At 40.4% G+C, this 23,019-nt stretch overlaps 1 protein-coding gene across 48 annotated transcripts in view; it reads left to right on the plus strand.

Moving 5' to 3' along the window:
- PTPRD (protein tyrosine phosphatase receptor type D) overlaps positions 1-23,019 on the plus strand; it is a 507,941-nt gene that overhangs the window by 477,256 nt on the left and 7,666 nt on the right. For all 48 annotated transcript variants that reach the window (XM_075317015.1, XM_075317121.1, XM_075317166.1 and 45 more), the window contains 4 exons: positions 6,857-7,142; positions 7,637-7,815; positions 15,969-16,095; positions 18,806-18,931. In XM_075317015.1, the coding sequence (XP_075173130.1) occupies positions 6,857-7,142; positions 7,637-7,815; positions 15,969-16,095; positions 18,806-18,931 (718 nt within the window). The remainder of the gene's footprint in view (positions 1-6,856; positions 7,143-7,636; positions 7,816-15,968; positions 16,096-18,805; positions 18,932-23,019) is intronic.

A 23,019-nucleotide genomic window follows, 5' to 3' on the forward strand; every position in this document is an offset into this window, starting at 1 on the left:
GTTGTCATCCCAATCTGGTATCTGCGTCTCATCGTCATCAGTATGTTCCTCATTGTCTATAACAACAGGTGTTACAGTTTGTGAGAAAGGGTCAACATTATGCTCAGAAACTTGGTCCTCATGGCCTGAATCAGAGTCACAAAGGTTCTGGGCATCACTGCAGACCATTTCCTGTTCTGTACTCACTGTAGCTTGGGAGCAGACCTCTGATTCCCAGGCTATAGTGTGACTGAACAGCTCTGCAGACTCAGCCATCTCAGTTCCACCATACTGTGCAGGGCGGATGGAGACTTCAGAGCTGGGAGAAAGCAAGTTTGATTGGGATGACAACTCAGAGGACTGGTGTTTTTTGGATGCGGTAGTTGAGGTGGCGGAGAGGTCACTTGTTGGACCACTTGAGATCCATTCAAGCATTTTCCTTTTTTGGCCATCATCTACCTTTGTTCCAGTTGTCCGTGTCCGTAAAAAAGAGAGCACATCGGATTGTCCACGGTAAGTAGTAGACATCTTACTTTTGCTGGTAGATGGGTCTGTCTTCAGCAGATGTTAATGGAGCTTTGCCACCTTCCCCACGGACAAACCCTTTTTTTCCTTTTCCAACACGCCTCTTACCCTTTCCACCAGCATCTGTCATTTTGCCACTCATTTTGATTGCGACAAGATTGTGCACTTAAAATGTGGTAGTAAAAATTGAGAGGTGGTGTAGATTGCAGTGGTGGTCTAGCTTTATTAACAGCAGAATAAACAACAATAATTATCACTGACAATGCAACTACGGCCCTTAAACTGGCAGCAGTGTCTGCTAGTATAATGGCTTAGTAACAATGAGTTTGAGTGTGCAATGCAGGCAGACGTGCTGCAAATATCTTTGCACTAGTGGGACTATACAAAAGTCCAATAGCCACGTTTAGGATGCCACTAGGTTCACTCAGTGTTTGCTAGTATAATAGCTTAGTAACAATGAGTTTGAATGTGCAATGCAGGCAGACGTGCTGCAAATATCTTTGCACTAGTGGGACTATACAAAAGTCCAATAGCCACGTTTAGGATGCCACTAGGTTCACTCAGTGTTTGCTAGTATAATGGCTTAGTAACAATGAGTTTGAGTATGCAATGCAGGCAGACGTGCTGCAAATATCTTTGCACTAGTGGGACTATACAAAAGTCCAATAGCCACGTTTAGGATGCCACTAGGTTCACTCAGTGTTTGCTAGTATAATGGCTTAGTAACAATGAGTTTGAGTGTGCAATGCAGGCAGACGTGCTGCAAATATCTTTGCACTAGTGGGACTACACAAAAGTCCAATAGCCACGTTTAGGATGCCACTAGGTTCAATCAGTGTTTGCTAGTATAATGGCTTAGTTATAATGAGTTTGAGTGTGCAATGCTGGCAGACGTGCTGCAAATATCTTTGCACTAGTGGGACTATACAAAAGTCCAATAGCCACGTTTAGGATGCCACTAGGTTCACTCAGTGTTTGCTAGTATAATGGCTTAGTAACAATGAGTTTGAGTGTGCAATGCAGGCAGACGTGCTGCAAATATCTTTGCACTAGTGGGACTATACAAAAGTCCAATAGTCACGTTTAGGATGCCACTAGGTTCACTCAGAGTTTGCTAGTATAATGGCTTAGTTATAATGAGTTTGAGTGTGCAATGCAGGCAGACGTGCTGCAAATATCTTTGCACTAGTGGGACTATACAAAAGTCCAATAGTCACGTTTAGGATGCCACTAGGTTCACTCAGTGTTTGCTAGTATAATGGCTTAGTAACAATGAGTTTGAGTGTGCAATGCAGGCAGACGTGCTGCAAATATCTTTGCACTAGTGGGACTATACAAAAGTCCAATAGCCACGTTTAGGATGCCACTAGGTTCACTCAGTGTTTGCTAGTATAATGGCTTAGTAACAATGAGTTTGAGTGTGCAATTCAGGCAGACGTGCTGCAAATATCTTTGCACTAGTGGGACTATACAAAAGTTCAATAGCCACGTTTAGGATGCCGCTAGGTTCAATCAGTGTTTGCTAGTATAATGGCTTAGTTATAATGAGTTTGAGTGTGCAATGCAGGCAGACGTGCTGCAAATATCTTTTGCACTAGTGGGACTATACAAAAGTCTAATAGCCACGTTTAGGATGCCACTAGGTTCACTCAGTGTTTGCTAGTATAATGGCTTAGTAACAATGAGTTTGAGTGTGCAATGCAGGCAGACGTGCTGCAAATATCTTTGCACTAGTGGGACTATACAGAAGTCCAATAGCCACGTTTAGGATGCCACTAGGTTCACTCAGTGTTTGCTAGTATAATAGCTTAGTTATAATGAGTTGGAGTGTGCGTAGGACAGGAGGGTACAGTGCCAGGGTTGTGGATCTCTGGGTAGAGGAGTAGAAGCCTGCCTTTCTATCCCTCCTAATGGGAAATGCAGCAAGGAAATCCCTGACCTTAGCTACACAGACGCTGTCTCTGTTTTCAGGACCTGTCACCTATGGCTCTGACCCTGCCCGTACGAGCCCTTAAAAGGACTGATAGAAAGTGCTATCCCTAAGCTGTCCAGCGCTGTGTATGGAGCGCATACAGCAGTATCGGCGATAGGACTCAGGACGGAGCTGCGCCAGTGATGTCTGACACCAAGGACGCAGAAGAGATAATGGCGTCCGGACGGGCAGATACTCGTTTTTATAATGCAGGGACATGTGACATGGACATCCTATCACACATGCCGTTGCTTCTCTGGCTAAAAGTACACTTAGCTGTGTGTGTGTCTGGGATTGGCTGACATAATGGCCCTCCCCACTACACGCGCGCGCTTAGGGAAGGAAGACAAGGAAAAAAAAAAAATGGCGATCGCCATTATCCATACAGCAGTGATCTGAACGCGCTGTTCCTGCACACTATACACTGAAAAGTCATAATTGTGTGAGTCACAGAGTGACTTACACTATTACAGCGGAAAGCCAGCTGTGAATTAGCTGGTTTTTTTGCTGCTAGAACCGTTCTCGAACGTATCTAGAACTATCGAGCTTTTGCAAAAAGCTCGAGTTCTAGTTCGATCTAGAACAGCCCCCAAAATCACTCGAGCCTAGAACTGGAGAACCTCAAACCTCGAACCACGCTCAACTCTACTTATAACAGAGCATCGTCTTCTTTAGTATGCCCTAGAAATTAAAATACTACTTGGCTTTCCCAAAACTAAGATAAACGACCATTGACTTTACTCAGAGGGTATAAAAGTTCAAAAATGACACTATTCTGTCTGGACCTTTAAAGAGGACCTTTCACAAGGTCAAAAGTGTCCTTTTTGTGCAAATATTTTATTCCTGCTGCTCTCCTAATTATTCTGTTTTCTATTTTGACTTTTTTTCTTTAATTTAAAATCTGCAATAGAATTCCAAATACGGGCCTTTTTTAGTGCTAATTCTTGCTCTTGACCAAGGGGGTGTGGCTCACAGGTTAATCATGCAGAACAGCTTAAAAACATGAACCCTTTTAGCAACACCTCCTTGGTAAAGGCCATACAAATTGGTACTGAATAAAAATGCCCATATCTTTGGAGTCGTATGGGGGATTTGAAAAAAATAAAGCACACAATCTTCCGTGAAGAGCAGGAATAAATTAAGAATAAAAATTGTCCCCTTTTTAGCTGGTGACAGGTCCTCTTTAAGCACCTGAATAGTAGCAAGCTATTTGAAGACTTGCAGAGCTCGGGGGAATGTAGTGTACAATATTTCCAGGTTTTTTTCAGCTGTATACAGATGGCGGGAGTTCACTACATTAATAAAGTATGAGCATCGTTGCTGTTGATTATAACATCATACACTTAATATGCAATCTTATTAGACATGCATGCTCCGTTTTTCCACAGATCTTCTGCATTCAAAGACAGTTACAGTTGAAATCTATAAACTACTAATCCCCTACATATTGATTTGCCAGAGTAACTTTGATATTTATGTTGTTGTCGGCTACACTCGGCAATTGACAAAGCCTCGGCTCCACTTTACAGAACAATGTGCTATAGTAATGATTCATCCTGTGCTCCAGGAAGAATCATTCATTACTATGCATACCAGACTTTGGTGAGACGACTTGTTAAAAATGATTACTATGTGAAACAACAGTAATTCAAAACCCCAATCCCTGTGGTTTTCTCTCTTAATGATCAGATAACAGTGACTAATGCCATTTCTGGGTTACTGCGGCAAAAGTGTAAATGTCATCCTGGTATGTCACATCTTATTATGTGAGATCTCTTTGAAGCCATTAGCAAAGGTATCAGTTAGCATTTTCATGGCTGTACCAAGCAGTCTTAATTATGACACTGACTTGCGTGAATTCATATTAGAGCACTCGGAGGATCTGCACTTAATTAAGATGCTATTCTTTTCAGCTCCTGTTATCGTTTGATGAGTCCCTTTATTGGCCAAGTAACACAAAGTAGTATTTAGCTTTGAAAATTCTAGTAAGAATAAAAAGCATTTCGTTATGGAGTTTTTTGTTTTTTTCTTATTAGCAAATTCCTGGCCATATGTTTTATGAGATCTAATAGATAATTAATGCCAAAGAAAATCTGGGAGTGTTATAATAGCCTATTACCTACACAGCTTTGTCAACTTACCATCAGGATAACAATGCTTCTTTGGAGGTGGAAATGGAGAATGCTTATTAAAATATGATGATTAGTTCATTCGTTCTCCGTAGGGTTATTTGTAAAGATGTTTGGCCCTGGATCGATTTTATGTTGCTAGAAGCTAGAGCTGTGTTTATGAAATGTGTATAAGATAAAGCCCGCCACCATTGGGTGAATAATAAATTGAAGTGACGGGTATAGAGACAAAGTCCGACTTCTTATGGGATAAAATGGTACTCTACCTTGACAAATAGATGGCATCAAGTAACAAAAAAAGAGGAAAACAAGGTGGCACTCACCATCCCATTAAAAAAGCTTTTTATATCTGTTCCTTCAAAACATGGAAGCAGGCAGCATTGTCAATGACGGCCGTTTTGCCCACAAGTGCGCATCAACAGGTCCTGTTGTAGCGCACCTCTGCACGAAACGTCCGTCGTCCACATTGCCTTCTACCTACACCTGCTTCCATGTTTTTAAGGCCCATAAGCAAAAGGTTTTATTAAAGGGATGGTGAGTGCCACCTTGTTTTCCTCCTTTTTTTGTATTTCACCGATTCTACTGTAGGATTTAACGTACCTAAAACTTATGTTTGCAGCTTCTGATATATTCACAATCTTTCATCTTTATGCTTTGGTTATGCCATTTATGACATTGTAGGTATTACATTACGCCCACAATAAAAATGTCACCTGCCCGAATTTATCATTTTTTGCTGGAAAAGTGTCCAATCTCCTGAAATTGAAGGATAGATCCAGAGATCAGACGCTCCCTCATTTTGGTTCCTTGCTAGCCTCATCAATGCTACCAGCTTGATAGCAGAGGCTCGGCCACCATTTTTGTCACAGTCTTGTTCACATTGCAAAGCCATTCCTTTGTATAAAGTCATGTAAGATTCCCTAATACGAAGCTTCTTTTGCTGCCATTGTATGTACAAGCCCCAATTTTAACAACTTGAAACCATTCCTTTCTATTGAAAGAGCCCTGCATTGCCATGGACTTTAAGTATTAGTTATAGTCTAAAAGAAGTAATGCTTTTCCAATAACACAATATCCTATTTATTCCTATAATAGTTGTTTAGCTGTAGTCATCTTTAAATAGCTAATTTCCAGTACAAAACAAAATAATATCCACGGTATAACCTCACTTAAATATCTGATGGAGAACCTAGACACAGTATATATAGAAATAGAAATAGAGAGATTTGATGCACTATGACTGCGCTGTCCAGCCAGCATCACTGGTCTTTTTTGTTGCTCATTTCAATGCTTGGGCTCTCTTGTATGAGGTGTCTGTCTTCCCTGGTTGCTTGTGTCTTTTTGTTATATTCATGCTGTATCTTCATCCTTATAAAGCCACCACATACTGGTTCTATAAAGGCCCAGTCACACACAACGACTTACCAGCGATCCCGAAAACGATGCGACCTGATAGGGATCGCAGGTAAGTCGCTGGGAGGTCGCAGGTGAGATGTCACACAGTCAGATCTTACCAGCGATGCAGGAACAATACAGGTCGCAGTAGCAACCTGCATAACAATCTCAGCAGTCACTGTGACCCTGTCACACAGTGTCAAACACAGCGATGTGTCCTGCCCAGAAGGACATCGCCTTTGAAAAAAATGGCCTGGACCATTCTGCAACGACTAGAGATCTCACAGCAGGGGCCTGATCGCTGGTAGGTGTCACACATGACAAGATCGCTAACGGGATCACGGAAACCGTGACTCAGCTGCGATCTCGCTAGCGATCTCGTTATGTGTGCCGGTACTTTAAGAATCACACCTTTTATGTATATTCTTTAGAGCTTATGGATGTTATAAAGATAGGTTCATTGACACAATGAATTGTGTGGACCCTACAACTTCCTTTGGCAGTTGATAGATGACTAGGTGGACCTGGGACAATAAGCCAATAGCTGTGCTAAAAAAGGTTTCTTATAGGTTAAGCTTGTGGACACCAATGCAAAAATCTCCAACAGGACTCTCAACTATCATAACTAATAGTATAGGTCTTGTCATATGAGTCAACGGGACCTTTTTAAAAGCTGCAGGGCCCAGGTGAAACTTCAACCCTTGAACCCACTTTAGTTGCATTTCTGGACCTCATAACATATTGCTTGGTTGATACTAACCCATTTTTTTCACTATTATTGATGACTATAAAATAAATACTGCTTTGATTTACTTCATTGTTAATTTTTGCATTTCTCTTTTGTTGTCTCTTCCAGTGCTGGAGTGGGCAGAACGGGCTGCTTTATTGTAATAGATGCCATGCTGGAGAGGATACGGCATGAAAAGACTGTAGATATTTATGGTCATGTGACTTTAATGAGAGCTCAGAGGAATTATATGGTTCAAACAGAGGACCAGTATATCTTTATCCATGATGCCCTGCTGGAGGCAGTGACATGTGGAAATACCGAAGTGCCAGCTAGAAACCTGTATGCATATATTCAAAAGCTGACACAGATAGAGTCTGGAGAGAATGTCACAGGGATGGAGTTAGAATTTAAGGTACTTTGATGACGCTTTAGTTGTATTCAAATACTTTTCTTCTTTTTCTTCATTTATAGCGCCAATCTGTCCATACTTTATGTCTAGTATTGCATTTCAGCCCCTCTCAATGGAAAATGTGTAAAGGAAAACTGTCAGGTTGGGAATGCTGTGTAATGTATGGGAAACATGTTGAAGAGTAGGATTAAATAGTAGAATAGATTGATTTATACAGTAAGTTTGTTGGAAAAATTCAGTATACGGCTAAATTTACACAACTGTGTAGCAGCTGTATTGTATCTTCCTTGTTTCTGTCCCAATTCCCAGCTCTACTGTGGGGCTGTTAATTCAGTTAGTGCTAAGAATCAGATAGGTGGGCAGATAGTCAAAATGTGTGGCTAAAATTATCATGAAAATAGTTGTGATAAAAAATAAGTTATTTTTCCTATATATGTTTTTAAAAGTTGCTTGAAGTGTTTTTTTCTCCCAGTTTTTAAGTAATTTCTCTTTTACAGCGCCTCGCAAGCTCAAAAGCTCACACGTCACGGTTTATCAGTGCCAATCTTCCATGTAATAAATTCAAAAACCGCCTTGTTAATATTATGCCATATGAGTCCACAAGGGTATGTCTACAGCCGATCCGTGGTGTAGAGGGCTCTGACTATATCAACGCCAGTTTTATTGATGGCTACAGGTAAGTGTTATGGTAGTCAATTTAACTTTGCAGTTGTTGTGGTGAGTTATTTTTTCCTTTGTATGTTGCTGCCAGCTTATGGTTGGTATAATGACAAAGAGGAAGAAGTAGACGCCCAATGGAAAGATTCTATGGTGATGTCCAGTTAGGTTTACCCCAAGTTATAACCTAAAAGTTACAAGCTAATATGGGTGCAACAGGGATGAGAAATAAAAAAAATAAAAACAAAGTTTTATTCAGCTCTTAAGGCACTATTCCATGACGAGGTCAGTTTAACATGATAAAAAGTAATGACAGAACCTCTTCAGAAACGTATTATAATGTATACTTTTGTAAATGTTATCCTTTTTTTAAATGAATTTTCTAAATTTTGACTAGGGATAAAAATCAATGTAGAAAAAAAATGCATTTAATGGAATGTTAATAAATCTCACAGAGAAGCAATCGATTTTAGTAGATGTGCATTTTATAATTAGCATTTTAAAACTTGAGTCAAGTCCAAATATGAGAGAGGAAAATTAGCACAAACCTTATTTCCCGTCCATTTGTGAATGTGTTATACAGTATCAAATACCTTTACATTTTTGTAACCTAAAATATGACCTGAAAAGTGGGTTTCTAATGTCAAATTCAAACCCTTAAACAGCAATATAAAGTTACTTAAACAGAATTTTTCGTGAGTCAGGTATATAATGTAACTCTCAACATTTAACATTTGACATTACTTAAAACATGTGTATGTTGGTACATTGCTCACTTTGTTCATTCTACTCTATGACTACCTGATAGATTTTAATTATCCACATCACATTCTTTGACATTCAGACCTTTCATAACAAGCATTTTAATCCTTTGGACAGGTTGCTGCAAAGCCCTTTTATTACACTGCGATAAAACTTTTGATCATTCATGCTACCATTAATCTGATTGGCAATTAAATAAGATACATGGATGAAAAGATGATAATGAAGTGAGATGAGATTTCTTATATAACCCTTAACTCTAAATTCTTCATAATACATACCACGTTAGCTAGGAATTGCACACATATATATTTGCACATACACATGCTCGGACTGGCTCACCAACATCTTACATGAGCAGCAATCAACACAACACATTTGATTCTCTATGTACAGTCAAAGCCAACATGTATGGTGTTACGATTATGCCAGGTCACATGCGGCACCAGCAAAATCATCATTGCTGTAAAGCTCACAATCGGTAGTAGCGCCAAACGTGGAAGTTTAACTCTTACAAGCGTTATCAATCTGCTTGTAGGGGAAGGGGGCTCCCTCTCTGCTCCGATCAGCAGAACGTGTAAATGTGGCTTCCACGTTACTGGTAGCACAAAAGCTCTGGAAAAGTGTCATGGCCTCATACCCCCACAAAAAAGAAATCCATCAAAACCTGTGCTCCCAAATCCAAATACCCGTCTCCCTTCTGATCCCCACAGTGCACCGAAACTACATATAGCGTCCATATATTTGGCACTTCTGTAGTGTGGATGCCCTCTTAATTTACGGGGTGCATGTCTCCCGAAGCATGAACTGGCTAAAATGTATAGGCACTACAAGGCGCTGGGCACTATAATTTACTGGGCTCAACAATGGTAGATTTAAAATTATCACTTATCAACATCCATTGCTTTTTGTTTCTGTAAAACAGCCATGGAGTCAACATTGTCACTACACCTGTATGTAAATACCTTGAGGGGTGTAATTTCCAACATAGGGTCACTTGAGGGAGGATTCTGCTCTATTAGCACTTACGAGCTCTGTATATGGAATGCACAAACTATATACGGTAGTTTTCTAATAACATGAACACTTTGTCTCACATTGCTGGCCCCAGGTTATAAAAGCACCTTATAATTTTTTATAGCAAATATAACAGCTTTTCAGACCACTATTTTGGTAATCTGTCAGTGTAATTAAGAGGTTTGGAAAGATAAGGCTTTAATAATAGCCTGAATTTAAAAAAAAGTCCCTCTTGCGATTTACAGATGATTAACATAGTTTGTTAGTTCCAGACTTGGTTAATATGATTGATGTGGTGACAGCCATTAATCCCTTGACATTTCTCAAATAAGTGGTTTATTAAGTGTTTTATTTCATATGGAGTAAAACTGGATAGAACTTCCATTCCAGCCAGTAAAGGATAATGAGCACATTCATATAAATCATTGTTTTAGCAATGTAATAAATGGAAACAATTTTATATGTGCATATGTCTATAAATCTTGCTTGGTATTTTGCTCAGATTTTGTGTTAATAATTTTTCTAAAATGGCTGCAATTACTTTGTCTAGAATCAAATGTATTTGTACCAAAGCAGCTTATTCTGTTACTTCTTTTATTCTGTCTGAAGCTTTACTAAATTTCATATAGGTTGAACCCCTGTCGATTCTTGCCTATATAAATTTATTAGCTTATTTTGGTCTAATTCATATATTGCTTCACAATAATTAGGAATTATACCATAATGTTATAATGGTTGATTTATTACTAAAATTTAAGAGAAGCCTGGATGCCTTCTTGGAAAAATATATTACTGGCTATGTGCACTAAATTCTGTGATTGGGCTTTGAGCCAGGGAACTAGTCTGATTGCCACATGTGGAGTCGTGAAAGAAGTTTTCCCCTAATATGGAACTTACTCTCTGTCCCATGGTGTTTTTTGCCTTCCTCTGGATCAACATGTTAGGCTATGGGTTAAACTCGATGGACTTAAGTCTGCCTATGAAACTATTTAGTATAGCACACCACCTAGGAAGACCCCATCAAGTCAAGGTCTAAAGATGTCTACACACCATAGATAACTGCCAGATGAACCACTATCTTTCATATCTAAACCTATATACAGTACAGACCGAACGTTTGGACACACTTTCTCATTCAAAGAGTTTTCTTTATTTTCAGGACTCTGAAAATTGTAAATTCATATTGAAGGCATCAAAACTATGATTTAAAACATGTGGAATGAAATATTTAAAAAAGTGTGAAACAACTGAAAATATGTCTTATATTCTAGATTCTTCAAAGTAGCCACCTTTTGCTTTGATTACTGCTTTGCGCACTCTTGGCATTCTCTTGATGAGCTTCAAGACGTAGTCACCGGAAATGGTTTTCCAACAGTCTTGAAGGAGTTCCCAGAGATGCTTAGCACTTGTTGGCCCTTTTGACTTCACTCTGCGATCCAGCTCACCCCAAACCATCTCGATTGGGTTCAGGTCTGGTGACTGTGGAGACCAGGTCATCTGGCATAGCACCCTATCACTCTCCTTCTTAGTCAAATAGCCCTTACACAGCCTGGAGGTGTGTTTGGGGTCATTGTCCTGTTGAAAAATAAATGATGGTCCAACTAAACGCAAACCGGAAGGAATAGCACGCCGCTGTAAGATGCTGCGGTAGGCATGCTGGTTCTGTATGCTTTCAATTTTAAATAAATCCCCAACAGTGTCACCAGCAAATCATTCCCACACCATCACACCTCCTCCTCCATGCTTCACGGTGGGAACCAGGCATGTAGAGTCCATCCATTCATCTTTTCTACAAAGACACAGTGGTTGGATCCAAAGATCTCAAATTTGGACTCATCAGACCAAAGCACAGATATTCACTGGTCTAATGTTCATTCTTTGTGTTCTTTAGCCCAAACAAGTCTCTCCTGCTTGTTGCCTGTCCTTAGCAGTAGTTTCCTAGCAGCTATTTTACCATGAAGGCCTGCTGCGCAAAGTCTCCTCTTAACAGTTATTCTACAGATGAGAAGGTGTGTCCAAACTTTTAGTCAGTACTGTACATGTAGGTCTAATGTACAACTGGAAAACCTATTTTATCTGAAACACTTTAGCTAGATTTCCTCCTTTTGCTCATATCACATGTGCATGTTCTATCATGCTGCAGTCTATACAGATCTCTCCATCTTATGTCAACTTTGTGGACATTTAAAAAGGGATTTTTCATTGTCGTAAATGAGTAGAATTGAAAAGTACTTGTAAAATCAAGCAACTTTTTAATTTACCTTTTTTTTAATTGATTTTTAATTCTATCGTTCACTGCACATTACCTAGGCTATTGGCTACCAATGTATCCAGTGGTTTGCTATAGAGCTGCATGTGCTTTGAGGCTAGCCAGATCTCCACACTCCTCCCATGCTGGGGAGGCTAAAGTGCCTCTGCAGCGTGAGAGAGCACACAGTTCAGGAGGGGTGTACTGTTGCTTTGAAATCAGTAGAATAACCCTTTAACCTGTAATATTGTATGAAAATATAGGTTATACATGTGCAAGTTCCAAAATGGCTTTTCATTGTTTATTAAGTTTAGTAACCATTTTGGTCTTCAGGTTTTTTTTTGCATTTTTTGTTCCTATCAACAGAGGGCTTTCGCGCCATATGAAAACTAGGTATACTAAAATAGCAGACCTGATTGCTGGCTCTGGCTGCCATTACATCATAGTCCCCACCCTATCCTTTGTGATCAGGTTACAGTGAAATTCATAGGATGACAGAGGTAGACCTCTCCTCCTATGTAACGACTTAGATGATGTGGTCACTTTTGACCATTGCATATTAGTGGTTAACCCAATGGATTCAAAGTAAATAGTTACAGGGAGCTGAGAAACAACGTCCTGTGAAGGGAGGAAGTTAATTCAATATAATATACAAAACTAGAAACATTTCCTTAATCAAATCTATATATATAATTGCCTTATTCTGTCTGTCTGTCTGTCTGTCTGTCTGTCTATCTTGCTCCAAAATTGTGTCCTTACGGTGACAACCAGCGGATTGGCCGCTGGCCTCGGCATTGCCCCGCCCCCAGCACGGATTGGCCGCTCGGCTCGCCCTGGCCCCGCCCCCCCATGGATTGGCCGCTCGCCCCGGCACCCTGCACGCATTGGACGCTTGGCCAGGCCCCGCCCCCTCACGCATTGGATGCTCGCCCTGGCCCCGTCCCCCCGCATGCATTCCCCAAACCCACACGGAGACGCCCGACACCCAGGTGACTGCTGCAGCACCCGAAACCCACACCGCAAGACAAAGTGGACAAAAGCCACTAGCACACGTGTGCCGGAGCTGGCGTAGGCTGGTATCCATTGTACACATCGGGTAACTATAGAAACCGCTTTCCTTAGTTACCGATGTGTAAGATGGTTACTAGCTTACCCCGGCTCCCGGCACACGTCAGCACTGTCGCTTACCTTTTCTCCACTTTGTCGCATCTGGCGCGCTCCCGTGCACTGTGTACACTACAGTTGCCGCGCGACAACCTCCGATCACGTGTTTTCATGTGACCAGGAAGTTGCGGCGCAGCCACTGTCCTGTACAGTGTACGGTTACACACACACACATAGCAGACACACATGGATACACCGACGCATACACACATAGCGCACATACATGTATACACACACACTGAGCACATATACACACATAGCAGACACACATGGATACACTGGGCGCATACACACAGCGCACATGCATGTATATACACACACACACTGAGCACATATACACACAAAGCAGACACACATGGATACACTGGGCGCATGCACACAGCGCACATGCATGTATATACACACACACTGAGCACATATACACACATAGCAGACACACATGGATACACTGGGTGCATACACACAGCGCACATGCATGTATATACACACACACACTGAGCACATATACACACATAGCAGACACACATGGATACACTGGGCGCATACACACAGCGCACATGCATGTATATACACACACACACTGAGCACATATAGACACATAGCAGACACACATGGATACACTGGGCGCATACACACAGCGCACATGCATGTATATACACACACACTGAGCACATATACACACATAGCAGACACACATGGATACACTGGGCGCATACACACAGCGCACATGCATGTATATACACACACACACTGAGCACATATACACACATAGCCAACACACATGGATACACTGGGCGCATACACACAGCGCACATGCATGTATATACACACACACACTGAGCACATATACACACATAGCAGACACACATGGATACACTGGGCGCATACACACAGCGCACATGCATGTATATACACACACACAGCAGACACACATGGATACACCGAGCGCATACACACAGCGCACATGCATGTATACACACACACACTGAGCACATATACACACATAGCAGACACACATAGATACACCGAGCGCATACACACATAGCGCACATGCATGTATACACACACACAGCAGACACACATGGATACACCGTGCGCATACACACATAGCGCACATGCATGTACACACACACACACACATACTCTGCTGTACACTCACCCAGCGATGCGGTCCCTAGCACTGAAGTCACAGCTGTTCCTGCTTCCAGCTCCTCAGGGCACTGAATATTCATTGAGTATAATGAGCGGCGATAAGGAGCGGGAGGCAGCAGAGCCGGAGACAACATCGCTGGAGAGAAGTAAATATAGAGAATATTTTTATTAAAAAGACCCATATTTTCTCTGGGGCGCGCAGCATCCGACAAAGTCAAGAAAAGCTGGATGTGTGAAACCACTAGCTTACCCCGGCTCCCGGCACACGTGTGCCGGAGCCGGCGTACGCTGGTAACCATGGTACACATAGGGTAATTATAGAAACCGCTTTGCTTAGTTACCCAATGTGTAACATGGTTACTAGCTTACCCCGACTCACGGCACACGTGTTCCGGAGCCGGCGTACGCTGTTAACCAGTGTACACATTGGGTAACTATGGAAACCACTTTGCATAGTTACCCGATGTGTACCATGGTTACTAGCTTACCCCGGCTCTCTGCCCATTCAGATCATTGGTCTCCCACTGTCAAACACGCCGATGCGTGCTGCACAACAGGACACCAACAAGCAAAAAATAAACCAGCACTGTCGCTTTGCATAGTTACCCAATGTGTACCATGATTATCAGCTTACCGACGTACGCTGGTAACAAATGGTACACAATCCTGTAACTATGGAAAGCGCTTTCGTTAGTTACCCAATGTGTACCATGGTTACCACCTTACCCCCGGCTCCCGGCACATGTGTGCTTGAGCCGGCGTACGCTGGTAACCATGGTACACATCGGGTAAGTAAGCAATGCGCTTTGCATAGTTATCCAATTGTGTAACATGGTTACCAGTGTACGCCGGCTCCCTACCCATTCAGATCGTTGGTCTCTCACTGTCAAATACGCCAATGCGTGCTGCACAGCGGGAGACCAACGAGCAAGAAATGAACCATCATTATTCAAGACTTGCTGATTATATTATTATTCAATCTGCTACCCTACATACACATTCTAGACTACCCGATATGTTAGAATCGGGCAACCTTCTAGTAATGCAAATAAAAGGCTTAGTTTCATTTACCAGACTAACATACAATTTCAGTCATAAATTTGCCCAAGATTTAAGCTATAAATGATAATACCAGATAAGTCAACATGGGATTCCTGTTTAACAAATTTGTAACCGAAGACCAAAAAACCTACCAGAATAAAGTCTGAACACAAGGGATAAGCATATGCATTCGATGAGGGAATGTCTAGTCTCAATAGAGTAAAACTTACACTGTAATATATTACACTAATGTAAAGTTAGCTGTACAAAAATAGAAATATTGCAGTAGAAGCGAATTCTTAATATCGCAATTTTTCTGTTCAAGGCATCAAATTGTTAGAATTTTTTTTTTTTTATGCATTAACCCTTCTTACATCTGTCTCTCATTGCTCTTGAAATGTCCTTTCTGAAATGTCCTTGATTTTATAGATTGATGGCTTGGGTATCACTCCAATTGAGGTTACTAAAAATCCTGTGGTGATTTATCATTGATTATATAGATCCCTGGATAGTTTGTAGGTGTTACTCCAACTAAACAACCCTATGGTGATAAGTATTGGGAGTTACTCCATCTGGGGTCACTACAAAACCCTATGGTGATTTTTAATTGATTTCATAGATGCATGGATGGGTATTGTTTTTTTCTCTATTAATAGAGACCCTGATATGCACCCATATTTTAACCATGTTAAATTGGTTTCTGACCTATGTTACCTACATACTGCAAGCTAGCATTGAAACTATACAACTTAGGTGTAACAGCATTATCTTCTCTTTCTATTAAACAGACAGCAAAAAGCCTATATAGCAACTCAAGGTCCCTTGGCAGAGACAACAGAAGATTTCTGGAGGATGCTATGGGAACATAACTCTACAATTGTGGTCATGCTCACAAAACTTAGAGAAATGGGCAGAGTAAGTGTTTGGTTCTACTATCATGTATTCCATTCATATTTTGTTAAATGAAAGCTGTATGTGTTACTATAAAGGGCTATTGTCAGAAGTCTGAACAAGTGTATATTATTGATGTAAGTAGGTGACCCAAAGGGTGAACTGATTATCTGCCATGACAAGCATTTCTACATGTCTTTGGCATTATTAGCCAATAGAATGTGGCTTAAAAGAGCATACTCATGTTACGTCTTCAGGAGCCCACCACTCACCTACCTCACAACTTCCTGTTTGCCAAGAAAAGGTGATGTGCTTATGAAGATTGACATTTGGACAAGCAGCATGACTATGCCATTAGTGCGAACTGGACACTCTCTCATGTTACTATCAATCAGAAGAAGCTGGAGAGAAAGAGAATCACATTAGGGTCTTATCCTGGTAAACCCAGGAGGATAACAGTAGGATAAGGCTCACCTTTTTAAGTTGTTAGATGTCAAAATCACTGTATCACACGTAGCCCCACGTAGAGATAATAGCAAGTAAGTGCAAAGGAAGAAATGAATGCTGCACAGCCGCAGGAAAATCCAAATGTTGCTTTTAAAAATGATGTTTATTCAGTCTACGCATTTCAGAGATCAAGTATCCTTCATTTGGATAAAGAAATCACATTGTCCAATGTGATTTCTTTGTCCTGATGGAGACTTGATCTCTGAAATGCGTAGACTGAATAAACATCAGATTTTGGATTTTCTTGTGGTAGCGCGGCATTAACTCCTTCCTTTCCACTTACTTGATGCTTCTAGCTATTGCAGTGTTGCCTCTGCAGTATCAGGAACACTGAGGCTGGTCTGATCCAGTAACCCAGACACCTTCAGAGTGGTGCGAGCAGGCTGTAAAGCATTGGGGACCTGTTTTTACCACATGCTCCCTACTTAGGTGACCAGCCTCTCTAAGACCACTGAGTGGCCAGTAACCTTGGCAAGGTGCTGTGCAGTATAGAGCTAAAAATCATTACATTCATGTGTTATAAGCAGTTTACAATTTTACCTATTTAAGAATTTGAGACAACCTATTTCATTTTAAAAGCTGAACAAGAATACAGAATATATATTTTATGATGTATGTTATACTAAATATTCAGGTTCGGATTCTTTGTACTGGATACCTAGTACTATTCTAGTATTTGTCACGAATAACGAACTTAATGCAAATCAATGGGGAGCCACAGCATGTTTCTAGGAAATCTTCAAGAAAAATGCTCGGGTTCCTCATGGACTTGCATTAGGTTTGTTATTTGTGACGAATACTGGAATACTACTAGGAATTCAGTACAAATAATCCAAACCCCAATATTTAGTATTCACTCATCCCTACTAAGAACTATTATACATATAGTCTTTCAGATAAAGAATACATATAAATTATCAATGTACGTTATTTATGGGCACGTAACACATTCAGATTAAAACCCTCCTGCGGAATAGGAAAATGTGGCTTCACTAGCACATTCAATTATTGGAGGTGAAAAAACAAAACTGGTGCATCTTCTCTTAGAACTCTGCTTTGTGCTCTTCGTCTGATATTAAGGGGACTTTACATGCAACGATATCTCTAACGATATGTCGGCGGGGTCACGAAATTCGTGACGCACATCCGGCGTCATTAGCAACGTCGTTGCGTGTGACACCTATGAGCGAGTGTTAACGATCAAAAACACTCACCTAATCGTTGATCGTTGACATGTCGTTCATTTTCAAAAAATCGTTGCTGGTGCTGGACGCAGGTTGTTCGTCGTTCCTGAGGTAGCACACATCGCTATGTGTGACACCCGGGAATGACGAACAGCAGCGTTCCTGCGTCCTCCGGCAACAAGGTGGGTGTGTCATTAATGCGGCTGGTCTCCGCCCCTCCGCTTCTATTGGCGGGCCGCTGTGTGACGTCGCTGTGACGGCGCATGAACCTCCCCCTTAAAAAAGAGGTTGTTCGACGCCCACAGCGACGTCACTAGGAAGGTAAGTATGTGTGACGCGTCCTAGCGATATTGTGCGCCACAGGCAGCGATTTGCCCATGACGCACAAACGACGGGGGCGGGTGCTTTCTCGAGCGACATCGCTAGCAATGTCGCTGTGTGTAAAGCAGCGTTTACTCTCAGAAATGTATGAATAAATTGACAACTAGGTGTCACCACTTAGGGAGTATCTGTACATGGCGTGATATGGTCCAATCAGTGATGACATCACCAGTTTGTGTAGGGACACACCTTTTTGACAAGGGAAATGCTGTACTTTTTCTGCAGTGTATTTGGGGGCATCTGAGTGAATCTTGCTAAATGCAGGCAAATTCTCAACAGGTCTATAGAATATAATGACACCAATGGAGTTCCAGTAAACTGTGTGTTTTTTTGTTTTTTTTTCTTTTTTTTTAAAATGTCTATTGTGTCATATGGGCACAGGAATGTAGTAGACATTGGGTGATTCGTCAAAATCCTATTTTAGGGAGATTCATGCAGAACCAATGAACGCATGGTGGGAACAGGGTTTCAAACCTAGTTGTTAATTTATTCATAAATATTTAGGAGAGGAATAGCACAAGAATTGAAATTCCATGGGGAATAGGCTGTGGCTTCTTCTACAACAGACACGCCTGGAATGGTGACTGGGGTTAAAGAAAAATCTGTCCAACTGTTTATTTGGCCTTTCTAGTTTAATTCTTTTTTTACTTTTTTTTTATTAGGAAAAATGTCATCAGTATTGGCCGGCTGAACGTTCTGCCAGATATCAATACTTTGTAGTGGATCCAATGGCTGAATATAACATGCCACAGTATATCCTACGGGAATTTAAAGTAACAGATGCTCGGGTAAGATACCTTTAAACTACTTTCTAGATATAAATGCTGCTAATCTTCTCTATCGCTGATAATCGTACACATTTATATAATTCTAATATTCATTATTGTAGTGAGTTGGAAAACATTTTCTTCGTCTGAAATTTCAAATGAAATAACCTATAACCTTAACCGTCTGTTAAGTGCATTGTAGTGATGGTATACGTGATAATTATTATTTTAGTCTTTTCTTACATTTATGGAGTTTCCCATGGGTAAATCTTACTTTTGGTGTCATAAAGTTTTATGACATTCTAATATTCCTTGTGTTAGAAAAGCACTGATAAATGGAATTGTATGACATTAGGAAAAAGTAGATCCTAATTTCTCCACACAACCACTCTCCAGTATATTTAATAACTGTATTTAATATTGTGGCCTACCCCATTCAATTTGTGACACTTTCCAAAAAAGCCTGTGTAAGGCCTTGTGCAGACAACTATATTTTGGTCTGAGTGCTATCGGTCAAAAAAACGGATCACACTCGGACCTATGGTATTCAATGAGGCAGTGCACATGTCCGACTCAGACTCTGATCAGTGTGGGATCCATTGATGAACAAAAAAATAAATTTTCTACATTCTCTAATGCGGGCTTTACATGAGACGAACGATCGTGCGATGCATCGTCGGGGTCACGGTTTTCGTGACGCACATCCGACATCGCTTGTGACGTCGTCTCGTGTGACACCTCCTAGCGACGCAGTATCGCTCACAAATCATGAGTCGTGTACTCGTCGCTAGGTTTCATAAAATAGTTTAATTAAAATGGCGCCGGTTGTTCATCGTTTCCGTGGCATCACACGTTGCTCCGTGTGACACCCCGGGAACGATGATCACAGCTTACCTGCGTCCCGCGGCACCCGCCGGCTATGTGGAAGGAAGGAGGTGGGCGGGATGTTTGCGTCCCGCTCATCTCCGCCCCTCCGCTTCTGTTGGCCGGCGGCTGTGTGTTGCCCACAGTGAAGTCGTCCGGAAGGTAAGTGCGTGTGACGGGGGTTAAACGAGTTTGTGCGCCACGGGCAGCGATTTGCCCGTGACACAAAAACGACGGGGGCAGGTACGATCACTCGTGCTATCGCACGATAGATCGACTCGTGTAAAGCAGGCTTAAGTCTCTGAAAAGCAGACCACTCTCGGATGTCATCTGATTTTTTTCATGGACCCATAGACATGAATACTGATTCTCAGAGGCAAATTGTGCACACTGCAATTTTTTCCTAGGACCAAATCAGATATGTTTACTTCCTCATTGAATAACATTGGCCGGAGTGTGATCCGATTATTTGACAGATCGACTGAAAATACACTCATCTGTACAAGCCCTAATAGTATACTGATTTAAGTTCATTTGCCAGTAGAGATCTTGAAAACTGTAAGGAATTAAAACACAAAGTATATTGGAATGTTTTATTGTACAGTAAATATTTTTATCTGCCTAATTGAAGAAGTTTCCATATACTTGTAAGATGTGTTACATACAATGGGAAACTCCAACAGGAACACTATGAGTTATCCTTTGCTGTTGACCGATATTGCGGCAGAGCCTGACACGCTATAATCCTGATTTAGACTTTACCCAGACCTCGCCTCCTTCTCATGTCATTTTGGCTGATTTACGGGCTCTTTCACTAATAAGCACGGTCCAGGTTTTCCTCATTGTCCAGGAATGTCAGATTGATCATACTCAGTAATTTGCTCAGTTGATTTTTCTGCCAGCAATGTTTTCTTCTCAGCATTCAGATCCAAACTAACATCCAATCTGTCTACTATTAAATGTTATAAACTGAAAACATGATATCCATTTTTCTACCTAAAGTATTAACAGACCTTACGATAGGATAAGATTTTCCAGTACATTGAGATCCCTATGCTCCACGTAGCAGCGCACAAATACTTGACATCATCAATTTCTTTGTCTTGTGTCATTCCAAAAAATTCAGTTTTTTAATGCGATGCTCATACATCTATTGTAATGCATTACTTATGGTTATTATGACTATTAAACAGACACACCTTGTAATATTATTAACTGTTATATACTCTATACGTTTGTCAAACACACCAAGTTATGTGATCATTGGAGTCGGCAGATGAAATGTTTTTTGAAATGTTTGCTTTTTATCTCTATCGTTGTGATAAGGTTTATATAAGGTTAAAAAAGGAACAATTTTGATATGTTAACCTTCTAATAACTGGTGTGTCTGGAGGTTGCATGCCCATATTGAATTTTGCATTGTTAGGATGATTTATTTTTTCTGCATGACATTTGAGTATATAGCAGTTAAAGAGGTTTTCTAGTTTCAGAAAATCTTTGTCCCCTGGCTGAAGTTTGTTTTGGAAAAAGCAAACTGTTCTTTACTCAGCGCTAAGTGTCCTCCGATGCTCCTGTTTCCTGTTATTGTCTGCAGCGCTGATATCATGTCAGTAGCACCCCAGCCTATAAGTGAACTCGGAGTCTCTGCCCGACAAACGAGCCGTTCTGAGCCACTGATTGGCTGCAGTGGGATCGACATGAGGGCAATTGCAGACTACTAGAGCAGAGACTTAGCGCTCGACTAGGTAAGAATGACTAAGTGCTCGTTCAGACGAGCATATCATAAGGATGTGTGCTGTTCATGTAAAAATCAGACCACAGACTGACCAATGTAATTCAACAGGCCTGTTCAGAGTTCCAGCTTGACCTTTTATTTTTTCTGGACTGCTTACCAAAAAAGTCACAAACTGACAGTGTTTTATACAGGCATGTTGGAAAATACAAATAAACCATTACGATTATAAATTATACATGACTACAACCCATAATTCTCATATGAAGATATCAGCTGCAATCACTGTAAACTGTAAAATTATAATTACAATCAAAACAATCAAAATTACCTCTTGAAGTTTCTTCAGCTTCAAAAAAATCACGGATGCCTTAAAAAAAAAAATGTGAAAAAGTCAAAAAAGCAGTCTATTTTTACAGACTGTTTTGGAATTTCTTGACGATTATAGTCCCCCTAAAAGGACTAAAAAAATGTAAAAAAATTTTTTAATAAAAATGTTTAGAAAAATTAATCACTTTGCCATTCCATTGTTAAAAATAAATTATTTTTTTAAAAAAGATATAGGTATAGCTGTGTTGTTCAAAGTTCTGGTCTTTCAACTATATAGACCCTTATGGTTAACTTGTAGAAAAGGGAAAGAAAATTAATGTCACAATTACGTTTTTATTCAGTCACCACACATCCTTAAAATAATGCAATCATATCCGAACAAAATCTAATATGGACTACATTTGGTGTCCATAAAATCGTCAGCTTAAACACAAAAACAAAACATTCAAATAAGGGAAAAATAAAACATTACGGGTGTCGAAAAATGGCTTCAAAATCACAATTTTTTGTTTACAAACTTTTTTTCACCATTTCAATTAAAATATAAGATTTATGCAAGTTTGTTATTTTTGGTGTTATACTGACTTCTAGAATCATGTTTTCAGGTAATTTTTTACTATGCATTGAATGCCATAAAATAACATCCAAAAACCCCCAGAATGGTAGAATTGCATTTTTTTCATCTCACCTGAAATTTTTTTTTCACATTTTTCAGTACATTGTATTGTAAAATAAATTATGTGATTATTATTATTATTATTATTAATAATAATAATAATAATAATAATTATAATTATAATTATTATTATTAAACAATCTTTATTTATTTCTATAGCGCCAACATATTCCGCAGCGCTTTACAATTCAGGAGGATCATATACAAACAAGTAACAGTTATAGAAAATACAATAATTAGAGTATGAAAAAAAAGAAAAAGACAACCCTGCTCGTGAGAGCTTACAATCTACAATGAAATGGGGAGGGAACAAGGTGCAAGTGCTTATTTACAATCACAATCCAAGGGAATGGGGGATAGATAAAGGTTGCCTGAACTAGTCAGCCAGAACCTTGAGATGCATTTGGGTGCGGTGGAGTTTGACGGGGAGTTATGTTCTGAGAGGTCGTGGAGGCACTATGAATTTAATTTGGCTAGGGAGTGTGATAGGCCACCCTAAAAAGATGC

Source organism: Anomaloglossus baeobatrachus, chromosome 1 (assembly GCF_048569485.1).
Source record: "Anomaloglossus baeobatrachus isolate aAnoBae1 chromosome 1, aAnoBae1.hap1, whole genome shotgun sequence".
Classification (NCBI taxonomy): domain Eukaryota; kingdom Metazoa; phylum Chordata; class Amphibia; order Anura; family Aromobatidae; genus Anomaloglossus; species Anomaloglossus baeobatrachus.